This window comes from Acanthisitta chloris, unplaced genomic scaffold, assembly GCF_000695815.1.
Source record: "Acanthisitta chloris isolate BGI_N310 unplaced genomic scaffold, ASM69581v1 scaffold16714, whole genome shotgun sequence".
In the NCBI taxonomy this organism is placed as follows: Eukaryota; Metazoa; Chordata; class Aves; order Passeriformes; family Acanthisittidae; genus Acanthisitta; species Acanthisitta chloris.
The window spans coordinates 23,520-43,353 of record NW_008667877.1 but is presented as its reverse complement, the minus strand read 5'-3'; the positions used below and the strand labels follow the sequence as shown (position 1 = coordinate 43,353).

The following is a 19,834-nucleotide window of genomic DNA, read 5'->3' as shown; positions in this document are numbered from 1 at the left end:
TGACTACCATGCTGCAAGAGAAACATCGTTTGAAAATTGCAGAGTGCAGTCACAGTGAAATCAGAGTCTGGCAGCAGTGTGAGATTCATCTGTGGTGTATATATGTTCTTGCTGGGCAGTGCAGTTGTAGGATTTGGTGGATGCTGGGAAATAGAAGTTTGGGATGCAGACAACGAAAAGCCTTACCTGTAACTGGTCTGTGGGGAGTGCCAAGGAGAACTGGCACTCAGGAATGTGCAGACACTGGTCTGGAAAATGGCAATGAATTTTCATGCTGTTCATGAAGATACACTCTCAGCCTAATGAAAACAAAAAATTACCTGTGAACTTATAGAGTAAGGGCATGACTAAAACCAACTTACATGATATCCACTACTTCTGCAGCTTCTGATTGCTCTGTCCATCTGTAATGCCTCTGAAGAAAAGAGCAATTGTTGCCTTTGTGGCCATATCTTGATCTTTCAGGCTTACTGTTTTGTCAGGTTTGTCCTAGTCTCTTGTTGAGATTGTGGATGTGGTCCTACCCTAAGAAATGGGGTCTGTGGCTGCTTAATATATACTATGCAGTGTAAGATTTGCACATCAGTGTCATTAATTTATCCTTCTCGTTGAAAACCAAAAATTCCAAGCTCAAAAAGGAAACAGCAGCACAAAAAGAGCACATCCCGTTGCCCACATTGCAGCTCTGTCTGAGAACAGCACAGCTGCTGAGCTGCCTTTCCACTTTTGTGTGTGGAAAGGATAACTTCACTCACTTCCAGGAGGAGAGAACTGTCATGTTCATGCTCTGACGTAGCATGCAGATGTCTAACTGTGTTACTGTTCCTTTTGACCTGCCTGGGCAATGATTCCATGACTTCACAGGATGTTAATTCGAAATATTCCCATGCAGTGCAAATTCCTTTTTCTTCAATAGCCAACTAACTCTTTCCAGTATGCAAGCTTCTGCAGATTATATCAGACATGCAGCATAACCTTGTGACTTGCTTGTTCAGGGAGAAGCAGAGCAGTTCATAACAATGCTCTTCTGACTGTAATAGTAAATGTTCCAGTCACGTGCACTTATTGGCCTGAATATGTCCAACCATGGGAGTTAGATAGAGGCAGATGTTTAGACAGGTTGTATACAAATGCACACACATATAGGGGTTAGTTTTGTTGATAATTTTTGTACTCCTTCTTACAGTTTGGGGGGTGTTTTTTGGTTCAAATCACTAGAAGAAGTAGATGTTTGTGTGGGAATGAAATTTCAGTTTTTATGTGCAGACAGCATACTGCAGTGTTGCTTATGGTTCTAGTCATATTTTGGTAATGAAATTGTCCATTACTAACACTTCATAATATTGAATAGTATAAACAAGTTTGCAGGGTTACCTTGCAGAGATGGGAGTGGAGAAACAGAGCTACAGTCGTTCTGTTTCTCTTGTACAGTTTTAAGTGATGCTTCTCTCTATTGGATGAGAAAAATTTCAGACTCAGAAAGTCAACAAAGCACAGTAACTATAAAGGCTGCAAATTTTAGCATTGTTTTTAGGGATAAAGCTGCAGCAAAATCTCTGCTGGCAGATGTGAAAGTACCTGAATTTTTAGCAGTTGCAATACCCTGTCAAATGACAAGGATGATTCCAGCATTCACCTGCATGAATTAGCACCATCACTTTATCATAGAAACAATTTTGAGAGTCAAGAGCCCATCGAAGTGGGTGAATGGGATGTGTGGTATCCAGAGGGCCTAACATCACACCTGGAGTTCTTTAGACATTTCACAGTGTTCATGAGATCTCTTGGTCAGTTCCAGCTCTCGGTGACCAGACAAGACAACTAGAGGAGTATCTACAGAGCTGCATAAAAGGCAGAAAGAAATGTGAAGGTCTGGTCCAACCAGATCCGTTACCCATTTGTTCTGGGACAAGGTTGCCCAGGGAGGCTGTGGCTGCCCCAGCCCTGGTGGTGTTCAATCCAGGCTGGATGAGCCTTGAGCAACCTGATCTAGTGAGGAGGTGTCCCTGCCCAGGGCAGGGGTTGGGGCTGGGTGATCTGTAAGGTCCATTCCAACCCCTAAATTCTGTGATTCTAGGGTGAAGGTGGAACTCAGTGTCCCATATTTGGAAAGGCTGTTTGGTTCCCTCCTATTCTGGGTTGTGTGTTAAGTTCCTCAGGAGTTCTTACCAGGAAAAATGAGTGCACTCTCCTCAGTTCTTACAGCATCACATGCTTGACTTGATTTACTGTCTCTCTGTTTGGTTCTGAGTATCAGGCACTGTTTGACAGCCTTAGCTGTAACAGTTTGTTTCTGTGCCACATAGAGCTAATGCTCCAGTTCTTCAGAAGGTCACAGATGAACTCTTTTTAATGTTTTCTCAAAAAACAAAAAGCCTTGGCTGGCCCAAGGTATAAAAAATAAGGATAAAATTAGGCAAAAATCACAAATGTCAATTAAGTATTTTATACTTTCCTGTTTCTGCTGTGGATATTGATGCCTTTCAATATACACCTAGGCAAATCCAATTGGACTTAAAAAAGAAAAACCACATAAAGAAAGGAAATCTTTTTCTATTTGAGATTTAAATCTATATCTTATTATCATTTTCAACACTGATCTATTTAAATCTATATATTATTATCCTTTTCAACACTGATCTATAGGAGTATATCAAAGGGAAGTAGGTAGGTCTGACCTGGTGCATTGTATGCCCTGGAAAAGCACAAGAATTTTGGAGAAACACTCTGGGTGATCCTTTGCTTTCAGAGGATGTCAACAATGTCTAAAGCTCTTGCCACTATCTAGCCATTTGCTTAGCTGAGCACCCTTTTTGCTAGAGTTTGTTGAGTATGCTGTTTGCACCGACTGCACGTTTCTTTTCCCCAAGTCTAAGGCACACACTGTCCTCAGGAATAATGTCTTTTTTGAATGGTGAATGACCTTTTCATATTCTAAGTGTTGTCTTTTCAACCAGATGACCAGTGTGACTGGGCTGTGCATGCAGGCTGCGTTTGTGAAGTCTGACAAAGCTTTAGAACCTCAATTTGTGCAAAAAACAAAATGCTTTAGGTCGTTGCAGATCTAATCTCTGACAACTTTGCTCTATGCATGCGCCCTTAGAGAGACAGCATGAGCAACTAGGTATTTTTATATAGAAAAGGTTAGTCCAAAATGTCTTAATTATTCCCAACCAAATTCCACGTCTTGATTCAGACAAAAGAAATTTCCATTTCAGAAATGGCGAGAAGAAAAAGTTCAGATACATGATACACATCTCATTTCTTAGGATGTTTTTTATTCTAAATTTGTGCCTAATGTGTGAGATCTGAATTTTGGTGAATAAACAAAAAAAAGGGAAAATAAGAATTCTGCTTTATTAGCCATCCTAATGAGAGGTTCCTTCCCACAGCTCCAGGTCTGTCTCCATATAGAGGGAGGCAATAATTGGAAGGAGCTGCCCAGGGAAGTAGTGGAGTCAACAAGAAACAACTGGATGTGGCACTTAGTGCTGTGTTTAGTTGCCAAGGTGATTTTCTGTCCAAGGTTGGATTTGATCTTGGAGCTCTTTTCCAGCCTTAATGGTTCTCTGGCTATTTCTGGTATCTTTCTTTCCTGCCCCTTTTTGTTAAAGGGTTTATAGGGAAAATTTAGATGTATACTCAAGTTAATATTGATGATGACAAGGCTAAAATTTCCAGAGTGATGATGGACAACAAGTAGGTTTTTGTTGTTTCTTTGGAAGTCCATTCTTCATTGCTACAAAATACACATCAGCTGTGGCTATGCCCTTTCCCAACAGCAAGTTGTGTTCTGAGGCACAGTTAGGCTCAGTTGTGTTGTGTGGAAAGCTCAGAAGGAAAATGTCTAGTGAAAAGAGGTTAATAATACCTTAATGCAAAACCTCAGAAATTTCCAGAAGTTTCCTTCATAAAAAGTTCTGCAGAAGGAAAAATATCTTGGGAAACACAGCTTTGGGGTGAGTGTTAATATGGGGAAAGACAAGAATTTTGGTGGTATTTTATTCTGAAGGTGTTAATGAGGTGATCAGTCTAATAATGTATGTAGTGCACATTTGCTGTGTCCTTGCTGTGGCTTCTTCCACTGCAGACTCAACTGGGAATGTTGGCAGAGAGAGTTTCTGGAGCTGTGGGATCCAGTGGACTTAACTGCAAAGTGCTACCTGGCATTGTGGGACTTAATAATCTTTTGCATTATGTCACAGATCATTCAGAGGCAAATTAGCACTTGCATATTTATAAGCATCATTTCATTTTGGTTAACTGAAAATCATCCATGTTGAAAAGAAACTGCTTGTACATAGTTAACTTGCAAAAGTCACAAATTTTCATTAAAACTATTACAAACTAGATTTTTTTAAATACACTGGGCAATGACCATATCAATAAAAGTCATTTTATACAAACAGCTAAATAGGAAAGCAATAAAGTTAATGGAAGATAATTTTAAAAAGTCACATCTTCTATTAAGTTTCTCTTTGCATTAAGGAACAGAGAGAAAAGTATCACTTAGAGTGCAGTAGAACTTCCAGAAGTGTTTTATTTCTTTGTAGCCCTTACAAAGTGCTGATGTTGCTGATTTGGGGGCAAAGGTTGAAACAAATATAAGGCCAAACTCTCATAATAATGGTTATTTGGTGTTAGGGCTGACACTAGACTTCAAACAGAATTCCACATCTGAGCAGACCTATTATTTTGTTCCAATGCATATATTCTCTAAAATGCAGAGAGTGACACTTTTTTTGAAGTGTTTAAGTGAATTGCAAAGCTAAATTCCTGTGGTGGAAAAATCTAACAGCTTCCAAAGTTCCCAAAGTCTTTTCATACTGAAGCTCACGCTCACAAACCCAATGTTCTGCTGGGGTGAAATGCCACGAGCAGCACGTGGAGGCAGAGGGAAGCAAAGGGCTCAGTTCACTTCAGCAGGTTTTGCTCCAGAACTGCAACAGACTCTGCAAAACAAGAGCTGGAGGATGGGGACAGCACTCCTGATCTTGTTCCTTTTCTCCTCTGGCTCATTCTTTACTTACCCTTGGGTTTTATCTCCTGGCTGACAGTTCAGTTCCCAGGGCAATTCTCTAACTGCAGTAGTTTTCACAGGGGTTTTTTTGATGTCTCTTACTGAGAAGCCAAAGCAGAAAGGGCACAAATGCTAGTGTGGTGCTTTCCTACAGGTCAGCATGGCTGGGCAGAGCAGTGTGAGGAGCCTCGACGTGTGCCACCTCTGCATCTGCCCCAAGCTCCACATTTTGCTCTCTGGATGTCCTTTCCTACAGGCACATACACATCCCAAATGCCCTCCACAACTGTATCAGTTTAAAATATATATCATAGACTCATATGGATGATTTTTCTCTACTATTGCCACTGTACCCACGTTTAGCAGGAATTTGGATTGACATAGTTTGGGTATAATGATGATAGCACAACAACAGCACAAAGTGTAATGGCACAACAAGGACCTGTAGAGAAATCACTTTGCTCTTCTGTGTTATGCAGGAGCTGTTTAAATTCAGGACTTGGATTTAGTCTGGAAGTGTTAATGGTGTGTTCCCTCCTCACTGCTCTGGAAATGACCTTGTGTTAGTTCTGTTGGCTCATTCTAACTTTTCACTATAACCTCTAGAATGTTAGATGTTCTCTGTAGTTTCCATTTTTCTTGACATGAGCTACTTGTTAGGATGCTACAGGGTGAGAAACTAGGATTAAACCCAACAGAGTCTAAAGCTAATGAGGTTCTAACCACTGAGAACACGATGATTTTTGTGGTGATAATGGAAAAAAATTCAGATCACATTTTAATTTTGTGTTCTACTTCAATGACTCAGATTTTGTATTGAAAAATCTTCCAAAGTATTGGCTAATTTTTACCTAGAGTAGTAGCACTGCAATTTCAGTTCTTTGAGATAACATAATGTAAAAATCTACCTGAATAAGATGGTTCAGTCATTTTTTTGGCTAATTTGCAGTATCATGCTCATAAGAGATTTCTTAAAACGTGTATATATTTGAAACTTCTGTAATACTTAAATACAACTTGGTTTCTAAGTAAGGAGTAAGAATAAAATTTGAGCTATTTTTTCTATTCATAAATCCACACTTTGTAAGTAATATTTAAAAGAAGATTACAGTACCAGGGAGCTTTTCAGAGACATTTACTTTTCTGTGCAAGAGCTGGAGGTTCCTCTGGCCTGTCAGCTTTCAGTTCCTTTGTGTCTTGAGGTTCCTGTTACAATCTGCTGTGTACCCCAGAGCTAAACAAATTCACTGAGGAAAAACTTGTAGATCTGATTAACTATTGTAAGACACTTTTGGCATAAATTTGTCTTTGAGATGCTGTTTACTTTATCAAGGTTTACATGTACAAATGCAACTTCTTCCTGTATCATACACATTTGAATATTGCATTTTTTCAGTAATAAACTTGGATATCTTTGAAAGAGGCTTTGAGCTTTATTCTTCCGAATATTCAAAGGTAATTAATTTTTTTTTAAAAATCAGGTACTTGAAAAGTGAGTGCTCATGAGGATTCAAATCATAGCATTGTAAGGAAGTCATTTAAGGGTTAAATTGGGCTTGGGCACTTTTAACAGTCAAATACTCAAATACTTTGGTCTCAAAGCACTGCTAGACTCAGTTTTCAAATGTTCAGTCCTTTATGATCTTCTGATTTCACTAATCACTAACAATTTCTGAAAGAATTTCCCTGTTCCTAGTTTCACACTGTTTCTCAACCAAAGTGGACAGACTGACTCTTGTCCAGAAGGATCAAGGGCCCAGGACAGGAAGGAAATGAGAAGATAACTGTAAACAACACTGACCTGAATATTTAATCAGAATGGTCATTTCACTGGATTCCAGTTTTGCTAGGCCTTATCCTTAAATTCCTTTCTGGAATACTGACTAATGAACTGCTGATTAGCAGTTTTAGCAATCAAACCTAATATGCTGAACTCAGTAAAACTCTGCCTGGCTCCACGACAAGTACAGGAAACACTTGGGCTCAATGAGCAGCTTCAGGTCAAGTAAAACTAGTCTGGAAATATGAAGTCAGAAAAAACTTCAGGGTATTCTTCAAAGTCATTTGAAGTGAATGCAATTCCAGCCAACCTAACTCACTTTTTTTGGACATTAAATGGAAAAATCAAGATTCTCTTTTGTGGCAAAGGACTTGAAAAGTCTGAAGTGAATCCAGTGTTGCTAAACTTGTGAATAAAATACCCAAAAATACAAACTCTGCATCTTCCAGCATGCAAAGCACAATGACACTGCATTGAGTAAATGCCTTCAAAATATTCAGAGCAGATGTGGTTGTCCTCACAGTCAGAGGTCTCTGAACCAGACCAGACTTTAGAGGAAAAGTGTCTCACTGAGCACTGAGTGGACTCTGCTTCCAAGACATTTTACCAAACAGATTATTTTGCCAAACTGTGTGTCCTTTTTTATTTGCAAAATTCAGCATTATGAATTAGGAGGTATCATCACCATCAAATGTTGCTTTATTTTCTTTATTGCATAAAAGTAACAGATGGATCTTTTTGAGCTGAAAGGATGTTTTTCCAAAACAAAGAACTATCCTGAATTCAAAGTAAAATTTGTTAGTCTCTCCTATGGGTTTCAAGTTACAAAGAAAGCTGAGTTGCACAGAGGAAGCACACACACTTAGCTCAGTACTAACAGACTGGTCTGTACAATGTTCCTGTGAGGAGGTTTTTTGGCAATGCCTGGGAATAGGCTGAGCTTGACCTCCCTCCTCTCCCTCCATCGGGGCAGATCACAGTCTCACCTTAGTGAGAGACCACAGAAACTTCTCCAAGAGACCTCAGAAACCTCTCCAAAGTCTTATTTTTATCTCAAGTTCACCTCTGCACGTTTCCCTTCACAAGTTACTGAGCAGAGCATGTGACACGGATATTGCAGCTGCTTCCGAGTGGGAACTTCCACAAGAAGATCCATGAAACATTTCTTCCCAAATAGCAGTGCTTCCCAAACCCCATTGTCTGATCATTTCCCAGGACTGCCAGGAAATTCATAAATAAAAATTCTGGCCTTTACTGCCATAGAGAGCAATTGTTGCCTCTTGGTCACCTCTAAGCTGGTAAATGCAATAAAAAAAAAGTTCTTAATTTCTGAAGCTGGAGCAATAAAGTTGGATTAAATGTCCCTTGTCCCTCAGCTTCTAGAGGCGAGATTCTCTGCTCATGTTTGTGTAGGATTTTTCCTCAGGATTGTAACCAGGGAAAGGGCAATTGTTTTCTTTGTTGGTGTTGTTCTTGAAGGTGTCATCTGTTCTGGTTTTATTTGCAGTAATGTTAGGCAGGTGTTTCTCAAAGCTCACCTGAAAAAAAGAAAAAGAAAATACCATTGTAGTTCAGAGGTTGTCTTTACTGCTTTTCTCACCTTTGATTAGAGCAAAACTGTTAGAGCTGTGCAGGAAGACAAGGTGCTCATTCTGTGTGGCCTTTAAATGAGCTGCAGAGCTTGGGGCACCTGAGAGCAGCTGGTCCTGTGGCTGAGGGATGGGCAGGAGCAGTGTAGGTCTGATAATCACAGCCCTGCCTGGAGAGAAGCTCTGGAGGCTCTGAAGGTGGAGATGGCAGCAAGAAGAGACCTCCACAAACGTGAGTGCTAAAGTCTTTCTCTTTGTGTTTGCTAAGAGGAGGAGGTGAGAGCTTGGTGAACTCTTCTCTAGGGTGTAAAGTGCAGTTTTGTCCTTGCTTGGCTGCTGGAGCTGGGAGGGCAGAGGGAGGTCAGAGCCTGTTTCATGGGTTCCTGCCCATCCTCAGGGCTGTTTGTCTGTGGAGACCCTGAGTCCCCACACGTGATGTGAGCAGGAAAAAACAGGTAACTTATTACAGAGCAGGGTTTGGCTGCTCTCATTCCCAGTCTGTGGTGCCATGCAGTGTCCCTTGCTGCAGCTGCTTGGCTCTCTGGGCCAGAGCAGGGCTGAGCTGGGAGGTGCAGGACTCACCTCGGGGCTGTCATGCCTCACTCCACACCACAGCAAAGTTTTGAGTCGTTTGGACCAAAAGCAAAACAGGTTGCAGACTGGCTTAATTAACACTGGTGGGATATCTTCTCCTTTAGTAGGTCCTGAAAAAAAAAAGAAAATAATGATACATGAGTCTGTGGAAAGAGGATCATGAGGCTGGGGAGGGGGATCAGAGCCCACTCCCCTCTCCTGGGTCTGTGTCTCACAAGTTGCTTGCTGGAGCTTTTTTAAAGCTTTTCGTAACAGCTGAGTCAGATTCTTGTGCAAAAACGTGTTTGTTGGTATATATAAATATACCCACACGTATCTATGTATAGAACACCAACCTGTTATAAAGCTGATCACCAAGCCAGTGATGGCACAGCCCAGGCAGCCGATGGCACTGAAGTACAGGTAGGACAGGGAGTACCAGGTGTCTGCCAGCACAGGCCTGGGAAGAGGTGAGAAATGCAGCTAGTGATGAGCAATAGGTGTGTTTCAGTTGTCTCCTGACTGTGCCAGCAAAACACAGCACAGGCTGAGGCTGCACCCTGTGCCAAAACAGGGGCTCAAGGAGGAGCAAAGGAAAATACCTCTCTGGAGCTGCTGTAGGAGCTGCTGTCACCAGTGCCTCGGTGCTGTTTGCCAGAGAGCAGTTCAGAGTGGACAGATGCAGAGGGAGGGACTTTGCTGATGGTGCAGGGTAAATAAAAGAGCCAGTACCAGCCCAAAAGGCCAAGGTGAGCCCTGCTAAGAGACCTCCCATCGCACCCTTGGCAAGGACAGAAAGATGCTGTTAAGGTGATGCATGGGGAAAGTAGGTGATGATGGGTTACAGTCTGTGTCAGTGTAAACAAATTCTGTTCTTTCTCAACCGAGGTATAAAATGTGGTGTTTTAGTGTCCTCTGGTTATAAAAGTTGGAGCAAAACTGTGATCCAAGCTACGACGTGGGAGGTGTTTTGGGAAGCTGAGCTCAGTTTTTCTACATTTTGTCTGTATTGATAATACCATTCTAAAATGTAATTGGGATAAAGTGATACTGGAGAAGTGCAGCTAGACTCAGTTTTACTTCTGGTAATTGGGATGGGAGAGCTGAGGGAGCGACGTGGAATGAGCTCGTGTTGTGTTTTCTGTGAGATGGCAAAGGCTACAAGTGAAATAATTCTGTGCATCCCAAGGCTGGGGCAAGTGTTGACTATTTTTGTCTTTCTTATGAATCTTAAAAACAAAAATAATTTTTAAGACCCCTTATGTGGATCTAATCATCAATTATTTTGCAGCTGGGTAGACTTAAATTCAAAAGGATTAATTCAGGCAGGGAAAAGGCTCCTCTAAACACAACTTAGATCATCAGGCTCTGAATCTGAAAAGCAGCCTGAAGACAAATCAAAAAACCAAACAATTTTCAAGCTGGAGTTTTAACCACAGAACATCAAGAGATTTTATTTTAGATCAAGTTTGGGGTTTTTCTCCTTACCTTCCAGTTAGCACAAGGAAACACAATTCCCAGGGTAAATAATCCCAGCATGGGCCCCCCACACATCCCGTGGATGGAGAGGGAAGCCTGTGAGTGCAGAGAAGAGAGAGGAGTTCAGGGCAGCAGCTGAGGGAAACCTCCAGTTCTGATTTTGGTCTGTAATTTTCAGGGGGAAAATGGTGAGGGAGAAGGGACATCAGTGATTTCAGAGCACAGAGAATCACACTCAGTACCATTCCCTAGCAGTGAGTAAACAGTGAAGGAGTTAGGGGAGTTATGATTTTTTTTTTTTTTCCCCAGTTACTCCTCTCAGCAGTGTCCACAGAATGATTTAGGCAATCCAGCAGCCCCCAGAGCTGGCAGCATTATTTGGTCAGTTCATTGTGTGTCTGTTCATTGCTGTTCTGCTCACTGTGCTCTTGGAGCATGAGATACCTGCACAACTCCTCCCAGCAGTGATGCTGCTGCAGCCATCGAGGTGCACAGGACACCGTATAAAACACCTGGAAAAGATCAGGCAGTGAGGGGCCCAGTGCTGGTCAATAGTGGGACAACACTAATTCTGTGGTGTCTGAGGTGACCTGGCAGTGTTGAGGAGTTTGACATTTAAAGAGGACCATTGAGCACCCAGCAGCTCAATGGGGATGGACACCTTTGCTGCTGAAATAACGGATCCCACCCGGGTACCTACACAAGCCTTTGCTGATCCCGGTGCTCATCCTGTCAGAGAGGTTTGGGAACCCTTTCTTGACCACATCTTCAAAGGTAACAGTTGCTAAAGCGTTGATGCTGGCAGCTACTGTGCTGTAAAGAGAGAATGCTAAGTAAATAGGAAGCAATGCAACCTGAAATCAAGTTTTTCTAAAGAAAGACTTCCCCTTGCTCAGCACTAGTGCTCAAGAACCATGTTTTACAATATTTTTCACACTTCCCCTTGCTCAGCACTAGTGCTCAAAAATCATGTTTTACAATATTTTTCACATGTGCTGTTGATGCTGGGGAGGTTTATGTTACTTCTGCAGTTGCTGGGGACTCTGCTGCATGGGGGCATGGAACTAGATAGAAACTCAACTGCCCCTCCCATTCACCAACCTGCAAAGAGCTTCAAAATATAGACACTTCCAGCACTGAAACTTTATTCCCTTACAAACTGTAGGATGTGCAGCAATCACTAGTGCTACCCTGTTCTATAGCCCAACTCTTTTAGCTAGGTGAGTGAATCCATGATGAATACAGTCACAGATCTCATGAAAAAACAATCTATATCCCTCACTGTGATAGTGTGGCAGTTGCCTTAAAAAATGGCAAATTCACCATGAGCAACTCCAAGGGTGTTTTGGGAAGCTGAGCTCAGTTTTTCTACATTTTGTCTGTATTGATAATACCATTCTAAAATGTAATTGGGATAAAGTGATACTGGAGAAGTGGAGCTAGACTTTGGCATAAATGTAATCACAGAACTATTTAGGCTGGAAAAGACCTCTAAGATCACAGGGTCCAACTGCAAATCCAGCACTGCCAGGTCCACCACTAAACCATATCCTTGAGTGCCACATCTACGTGTCTTTTAAAGACCCCCCAGGGATGTAATGCAGTTCACTAAAGCACTGCTGCTGCTTCCCAGAATGTTCTGAGAAAAACAGCTGGGCTCTTCTTAGGCTTTCATGTTCTGACCTCAATCTGCACCCTCAAAAAACCATTGTGCACAGTTCAAATGCCATTTCAGATTCACAGACCTTAATGTTCCACTGAATGCACAGGCAACAAACAGTCCTGGGACTCCTGGCATGGAAGAAAAGATGTCCATAACAAAGTAAGGCATGAGCTGGGGGAGAAGGAACACAAGACCAATGCAAGCCATTAATTAAGGGTTCCCTGGGTGGTGGTGGAGAAGTAGCTGTTTCTGAGCATGTTGCTAAACTCTGGCATTGTTCCAAATAACACAGTATCAGATTTGGGGCAAACAGAATCTCACTTGGCAAAAAACACTGAACTGGATTGCAGGAGTGCTAGAATAGATATTGTGGTAGTCCTGATTTGGCAACCACCTTAGTGCCTGAGTGCTGAAAGGGCATAAAACATTGCACGAAATTTAAACTCTCTTAATGTGCTGTATCTGGGCCCAAAGCAGCTCCTAATTACAGTAATGGACATCAGTACCTGATCAGGGGCTGAAATGAAATCAGCAGTCCAAGGATCACAACTCTTGTAATGAGAGTACATCACCAATCCACAAAATACTGCACATACTAGGACTGTCCAAAGTCCCAATAAATTCAGGTAAAGTGCCCTAAAGCAAAGGAGAGAAACTCTGTTTAAGGTGAGATAAATGATAAAGCTGTTGCTACAATGAAGCTGTAGATAGCACAACTTCTGTGTGGGCACATTTGCCATGCTCTGCTTCTGAGGATTCATTTGTCAGCCTTACTCCAAATTAATAAACTGCAAGAGATCAATAGCTGCCTCTTTTTCTTGCTGCATTTGCTTAAGTCGTTTGGGCCAGAGGGAGTGAGACTGTCAGAGCAAATTCCCCTTGCTATCACCCATGATAGCCTGATGCTTATTTAGTATAGCTGAAAAACTTGGTGTAATTCCACACCAATATGCTTGGTTGCCTGAACAGGTTAAGGACAGGTAGCTTACAGCTTTGCATGCTTTTCTGATTTGCAAGAAATGCATCTCTGTATTGTGGACTGGTTGACTCCATAGAGCCCTAGCCAGGTAAAGGTTCCCCCGACAGCGATGGTCCAGAAGGTGTGTCGTCGCAGGGGGTCGACATCAAAGCTAGAAGAAAGAAAGGAAGAAGCAATTTAGTTTGCTTATTTAAACCCACATTTATTCTGCAAAAGGCAGGTGATTTTTCAGACCCATCTGGCTTTTCCTAGCATCTGAATCAGAAATTCTGCCTTGGTATTACTGTTCTTCAGCACAGGCAATATCTGAGAACATCTGAGGTTGGAGTCAGGTGGGGGTTGGTCTCTTCTCCCAGGCAACCAGCAGCAGGACAAGAGGGCACAGACTCAAGCTCTGCCAGGGGAGGGTTAGGTTGGATATCAGGAAGAGATTTTTTCCAGAGAGAGTGCTCAGGCATTGGAATGTGCTGCCCAGGGAGGTGGTGGATTCCCCATCCCTGGAGGTTTCCAAGCTGAGACTGGATGTGGCACTTAGTGCCATGGGCTAGTGACCACAGTAGGGTTGGACTGGATGGTCTTGGAGGTCTTTTCCAACCTGGATGATTCTATGATGTATTTAAGTTTGGAGGTTTGTTTTGGGGTTTTTTTACTTTTATATTGAAACATGTTTCTTTCAAGTCAGGATAAACAACTATCATACAGCCTCAGTCAGAGGACAAATTAATTCAGAGAAATCTCATTTATAAGGCTGCTCATGCTCAGATATCAGATCTTCCCTGTTGCAAAAAACAGACCTGCAGGACATCCTGCCTGGGGCTTCATCCTCTGTAAGGAACAAAGTCACTTTCCAAACTCTAAAACATTCAGCAAACTCTGCATAACACATGATGATGATGCAATTTCCTTTACAAGAAATTGCTTCAGCTGCAGTGTTATCTTTTGTACAATGAAATCTCATTGCTCAGTAAATCTAACCAGTACATCTTTCTGTCTCACATCTGTCATCTTTGCAGTTTGTTCTTATCTTGGGAGGTACAGCAGATAACATCTGACCTTGCTGTTGGATTCTGTCAGTGACTTGTCTTGATTAATGAACTTTTCAGTCAATGCCCCAAACAGCCTAAGGAAGGTCAGATGTCTGTCCTGGTGCACCATTGCTCTGGTGAGTGTGTGTAGAACAGAGTGCCAGTTTTGAAAGAGTTAGCTCTCCTGAAGGTCAGGAGTCCATTGCCAAGAGCTGAAGAAACAGGGAATGGACCTCTCTGAGCCACCAAGATTGTTTAGTAACAATTTGGGGTATTTTTGGCTCAGTGAGGGTAGGGTTGCTAAACAGTAAATATATGAAAAGGTTTGCACCATTTGTTTCTTACTCAAATATGTTTAGTCGTGATCCTTCATGGGCATCTTCCCAAACTTTGGTTGCTCCACCATTCAGACTAGTTCCTCGAACCAAAACTGACACAAAACCAGCCACCATGACCATCATTTGAAATGCATCTGTCCAGACAACAGCTTTTAATCCTCCCTAAAACAAACAGAAACTGTATGTCCTCCATCCTGTCGCTCAAGTACTGCAAAATATAGAAAGACTCTTTATTTCAGGAGCTGTATGTATAGCACCAAGCACATCAGGGCTATTCTCCCATAAAGGGGGTGTTTTTGCAGGACAAAAAATGATGAAAGTGGACTGAAATATTATGGGGGGGAATGATTAGTGGTAATGAGAACAGGAATTAGGCTGTCTCTCTTCTGCTTCACTGTTATGTTTATCTCATTTGAAATTTGGAGTCTCATGTTGCTTCTGCTCCGAAGCAAATCTCTCTGTGAGCTCTTGATTGTCCTTCCTAGGTTTTATTGCCCTGTTCTTGATCTGGGGTGACACCAGAAGCATATTTTTAATCAGTGTTTTTCAGCCTATAACTTGTAAAGATAAGCATCCTCTCCAAAGATTCAGCATGGCAGGGGAAGGTTACCACCTCCTTATCTGGACTCTGCCTCCAGCTGTCTGGTTTAAACCTTGAGACACACAGCAGAGGATTAGGGAGGAAATATTTTTTTCACCAAGTCGACTTACTTATACCACGGAGTGTAAAAAGAAATTTATCTCTATGTTCTCCAACTTTAAACTCACAGAGCAGGAGTCAATCTGCCTGGTGTGCAAAGTGGGTGTTTGGCTTAACCATCTGTGTTCCAGCTGTTCAGTTGTGCCTGTCACGTACCAAAGTGCAGTAGAAAGTGCAGACGATTCCTGTTGCAGCTACAGAGCCCCAGAGATCAAATCCAGTGACTGTGAAACCGAAGAAAACCAAATTGTTAGCAAAATGGAGGAAGGTCATCTGGATAGCAACAGAGGAGATGTGATCGTTTAGCTTTAGAGGATGGGAGTGATTATCAATTTTCATCTTTGGTGCCTATTAGGAACTTTGTGGGATTGTTCAGGTTTCTTAGCACTTCTGGATGCTGTTTTGCATTGCTGTTTTCTTTCAAATGGGAATGAACTAACTTTCAAGCAAAAGTAACAAGTAAGAAGAATACTTGCACAAAGCAAAAATGTCATTCTGATGGGACACAGCTCTATAAGTAATGCTTCCCTTCTTTCCTTAGCCCAGAATTTCTCTTGAGAAACCAAGTTCTTCAGTGATTCCCAAAGAATCCTAAGACAAAAACAAAACAAACCCAACCCCTAATTAAATTTAATTCCCTGCAACTAGGAACAGCTTAATGCTAAAATGTCCTTCCTTAAAACAAATTTTTTTTTTGTGTCCATTGTACTTCATAAAGTTACACAAGATGTACAAATTTGGGTTTGGCTGATACTGAAATGTCTCCCACTAGGCATAGTTTGTGAGGACAAATCTACTTGTAAAGGTTCCCTCGTTAGCAGAGTTAGTATTGCCTAATAATGAACATGAACTGTCACACAGAGTTCAGCTGCATGCCAGAGGAAGGAAGTTTGGAGCTGTGGGAGAGGTGGGGTTGGATGAACTGGATGCAACTCAGACAACAAACCATGAAAAAAAGCCTTAAAATCTCTTCCCAATCGATGCTGGTGAAATTAGGATTTGGGCCATGATGATTCCTTGTGCCCTGTGGCAGGAAAATTGCTCTTCCCACCTCTGATGATGGATGCTCCGTGCCTAGTTTGCAAATACTAACTGCAGAACTCTCAGAAGTCTGCAGTCAGCAGCAGAGCATTCCTCTCCAGCCTCACACAAAGGAGTTGTGCCCATGGGAACATGAGCACAGGAGACAGGGACAGGGGGATTCAAAGTACAGAGTACGGTCTTGGATCATCAGCTTGTCCTGTGAACTTTGTCAGGATGTTGGGAAATTGTTTGCTGTGAACCTCTTCAGGTGGTTACTGAGTGGAAAGGAGAGAACAGTCCCTGCAAGGCTCCTGCTGCTGTGCTTGTGTGAGAGGGACCTGGGGAGGCAGAAATGCAGAGCCAAGAGGTGGCGGCAAAAACCTTCTCACAGAACTTCTGTGGAGCTTTGGGTTTTGTATTCTGTGTCTAGTTGCCTCACTTAGTTTGCTCTGATTGCCCTGTGGTGTGGTTATTTGGGGCAACTCACCTTGGTTGAGTGCCAGTGATGGAGCATAGACCACTATTCCTGTGTACAGGATCTGAAGGAGAAAAAGTTCATTAAAAATCACATGTCTGAATGCTCAGTGATAAGGCTTCTATTTAGAGTAGGGCTCTGAGCAAAATACCAGATTTAGGGGGTTCTTTAGATCAGCTTGTATTGTATATGACTTTGTTTCAACCCTTGCAAAACAAAAGCCTTTGGTTTAATTCCTTTCTGAAGGAAGGACCATTGTCTCTCTTGGTATTACTTATTTCACCCGTTGCTAAGATGCCCAGACAACAAAATATCCTCATCAAACAGAAGGAGGATATCTCCAGCAAACACAAGCAGTGACACAGAAACAAGTTACACTGATCTTGGAAATTAAAGTTTTGTTTCTCCATTCAATCCCTTTCAAAGCAACTGACTCAATGCCCTTCACATATAAGTTCTGGTAGAACTGAAGGAGAAACAGAACATGGAAGTCAATAAGGATTCAAATCCATTGCTAAAGGTTTGGGCATTAATACAATGGAATTAATGCAGAAGAAATGTTTCCCACTGCCCCATAAAATTCTATTTTTCCATCAAATATACAACCAGTGTAACCTTTAGACAGGGGGGACTATCACGGGACTGGAGCTACCTGGGCATCTGCCCAGGAGATGCCTTGTGCAAGAGCTTTCAAATGGGACAGTTTCAGCTCAGTGTCATAAAGGGGTAGCTGTGGACCCAGATGTACCCACCACAGCTTGCCAAGCTTCTCCAGAAAGAGAATCTACTCGTTTGGGAGCAGAGAGACTTCAAGGGAACATAACTAGACCAAGAATTTGGGAAGCTGTAAGAGTTAGCACAACACTGAAGTGTCAAAGACAACAAAAATGGCATTTTTAATACTAAACAGGGAGAGTTAGGGAAGCTAGAAAGTTAGGAATGTAACCATTCTTTTCAGCACTCATAGTTCAGGTGAAAAAAATGATACTCGTTTGGGAGCAGAGAGACTTCAAGGGAACATAACTAGACCAAGAATTTGGGAAGCTGTAAGAGTTAGCACAACACTGAAGTGTCAAAGACAACAAAAATGGCATTTTTAATACTAAACAGGGAGAGTTAGGGAAGCTAGAAAGTTAGGAATGTAACCATTCTTTTCAGCACTCATAGTTCAGGTGAAAAAAATGACAAAAAGAAGTTAGGAATGTAACCATTCTTTTCAGCATTCAGGTGAAAAAAATTGCAAAAAGAAAGAGCACTCATTAAACCATCTCATGATAAGAAATGTGCAGTCTGAGATTAGCATGCCAAGATGAACCTTGAGTGAAAGTAGCAGAGACAAAGAGTCAATATTTTCTTACCGTCTGCAGGATGTAGATCAGTGTTGCAGCAAGACGGACAATCTTGTTAAACCTTAACTCTAAATACTAGGGAAAAACAGCAATCTCAGTAAATTACACATGTATCATCTGTGACACAGATGCTCCTCTTGTGTTTTACACCTTGCTAAGCAAGTGAAATTAGTGGCAGCTGGCACTGCTGCTGTGGGTAACAGGCAGCAGAGCAGATTTCCTAACTCAGCAGTAATTACATTGAAGAAATCTTCTCATCTGTACCATGTACTGGAAGTTCTGTGTTGGGTTGCAGTGATTGACACCTGCTTTGATTTGGGAATAGCTGAAAAGCCCAAGGGCTACAAAGGAAAAAAATTTAAACTGAAAGTATTTTCCATCTATACAATAGGAAACTTGAGATCATTTCTAGGAGAAATAGCATAGTTTGACTCCAGCAGTGACTACAGTGCTGGTGGAGCAGATGGGAGAAGAAGCAATGTGGATTTTCTTAATGCATGAGCTAAACTGGCTTTCTCACTTGTCCTGTGGCCTAAAGCCAAATCTGCACATCACCAACATGGAAAAGCAAATGGGGTTTGTGGTGGATGGAGAGAGGTGATCCCAATCACCACATAACTGCAGAGCTCAGTAGATCTTTAGACATCTTCTTTCTCTTCCTCCCACCTCAGTTTTTCAAATGTCAAATAGTCCAGTTTTATAGTAGATTGGACCAAATTGCCACATCTAGACCAAGTTTGAATTGGATCGTATCGACTGTTATTCTCAAAGTGTGTTTTTAATACTTGTTTTCTAAACCAGAGTGGAATACTTACAAGATCAGAAGCATTTGGATGTACTTGAATATTTCCAACTGTCATTTGATTGGTGCTGGTGTGTAAACCCATACCCTGTCTGTGCTATATGTGCACAACAGGAGCTCTGACCCTGTTTGTGCTTTCACCTTACACAGTACAAATAACTAGCTTTGAACAATGCAATAGATTTCAAAAAATAACGAAGGTATCGATACATTTGTCCTGTAAAACACTGCAAAAAGTTTTGTCAGAGGTTTTTTTTCTCTAAAAATATATGCATGATACTGACTTATGCTAGAATAGTGCCTTTATTTCACTTACCTCGTAAGTGCTTGTGATGCCAGACCTGTAAAACACAGGTAGAAAAAGTTCAGCTGTAAAAATGATGACGAGTGCATAGGAAAGAAAGAACAGCACAAAGGATGCTCCATAGCGATACACTTCAGAGGGTGTCCCCAGGACAGTGACTGCTGACATGAAGCTTGAGGTGAGAGAAAAAGCTATGGGTCCACATGTCATCTGCCTTCCACCCACCAGGAACTCCTTGGAAGTTTTCTTCTTCCTCTCTTTAACGGCAAAAAACACTCCAATGCTGGCACAGACTAAAAATAGTGCTGCAAAAACGACATAGTCCCAAGCCACAAATTTTTTGACTTCTGGAGCTACAAAGTTTGGCATTGCAGCAGTTGTACAATTCTCTGATGGAGGATTCTGGTGTCCAAAACTGGTGCTCTGACCAGATGAACTCCGTGGACAGCAAAAGCTGCAGCTTATCTGTAGCTCATCAAATAATAAACTGAGAGATTGTTCAGCCAGGAGACCTCTTTAAATCCAGTTCAGTTTTAAGGAGGTGAAAAACAGTAGCTAAGGCTGAGTTAGGAAGGTGCTGAATGCACTCAGACACTAGTGCTACTTGTGCTTCTGCCAGGCAGGCTGAAGTGAGGGGACTTAGCTGTGAAATCTCTAGTACAATCCCTTTTTATCTGTGAGGTGTAAATTTTAGGTTAAACATTAGCCTGACACATTGACTGGACCCAACTCTTT

General features: G+C 41.8%; 1 protein-coding gene across 1 annotated transcript; it reads right to left on the bottom strand.

Moving 5' to 3' along the window:
• Positions 1–8,179: 8,179 nt before the first annotated feature.
• On the bottom strand, positions 8,180–19,468 carry SLC5A12 (solute carrier family 5 (sodium/monocarboxylate cotransporter), member 12). Its single transcript, XM_009072702.1, has 15 exons — positions 19,112–19,468; positions 18,003–18,068; positions 16,657–16,708; positions 15,303–15,370; positions 14,454–14,608; positions 13,094–13,234; positions 12,611–12,740; positions 12,187–12,275; positions 11,142–11,254; positions 10,886–10,953; positions 10,451–10,537; positions 9,565–9,743; positions 9,319–9,422; positions 8,972–9,093; positions 8,180–8,338 (listed from the first exon to the last, which is right to left on the bottom strand). Exons 1-15 carry the CDS (start codon positions 19,466–19,468, stop codon positions 8,180–8,182), a joined length of 1,890 nt encoding a protein of 629 aa, XP_009070950.1.
• Positions 19,469–19,834: the final 366 nt, after the last annotated feature.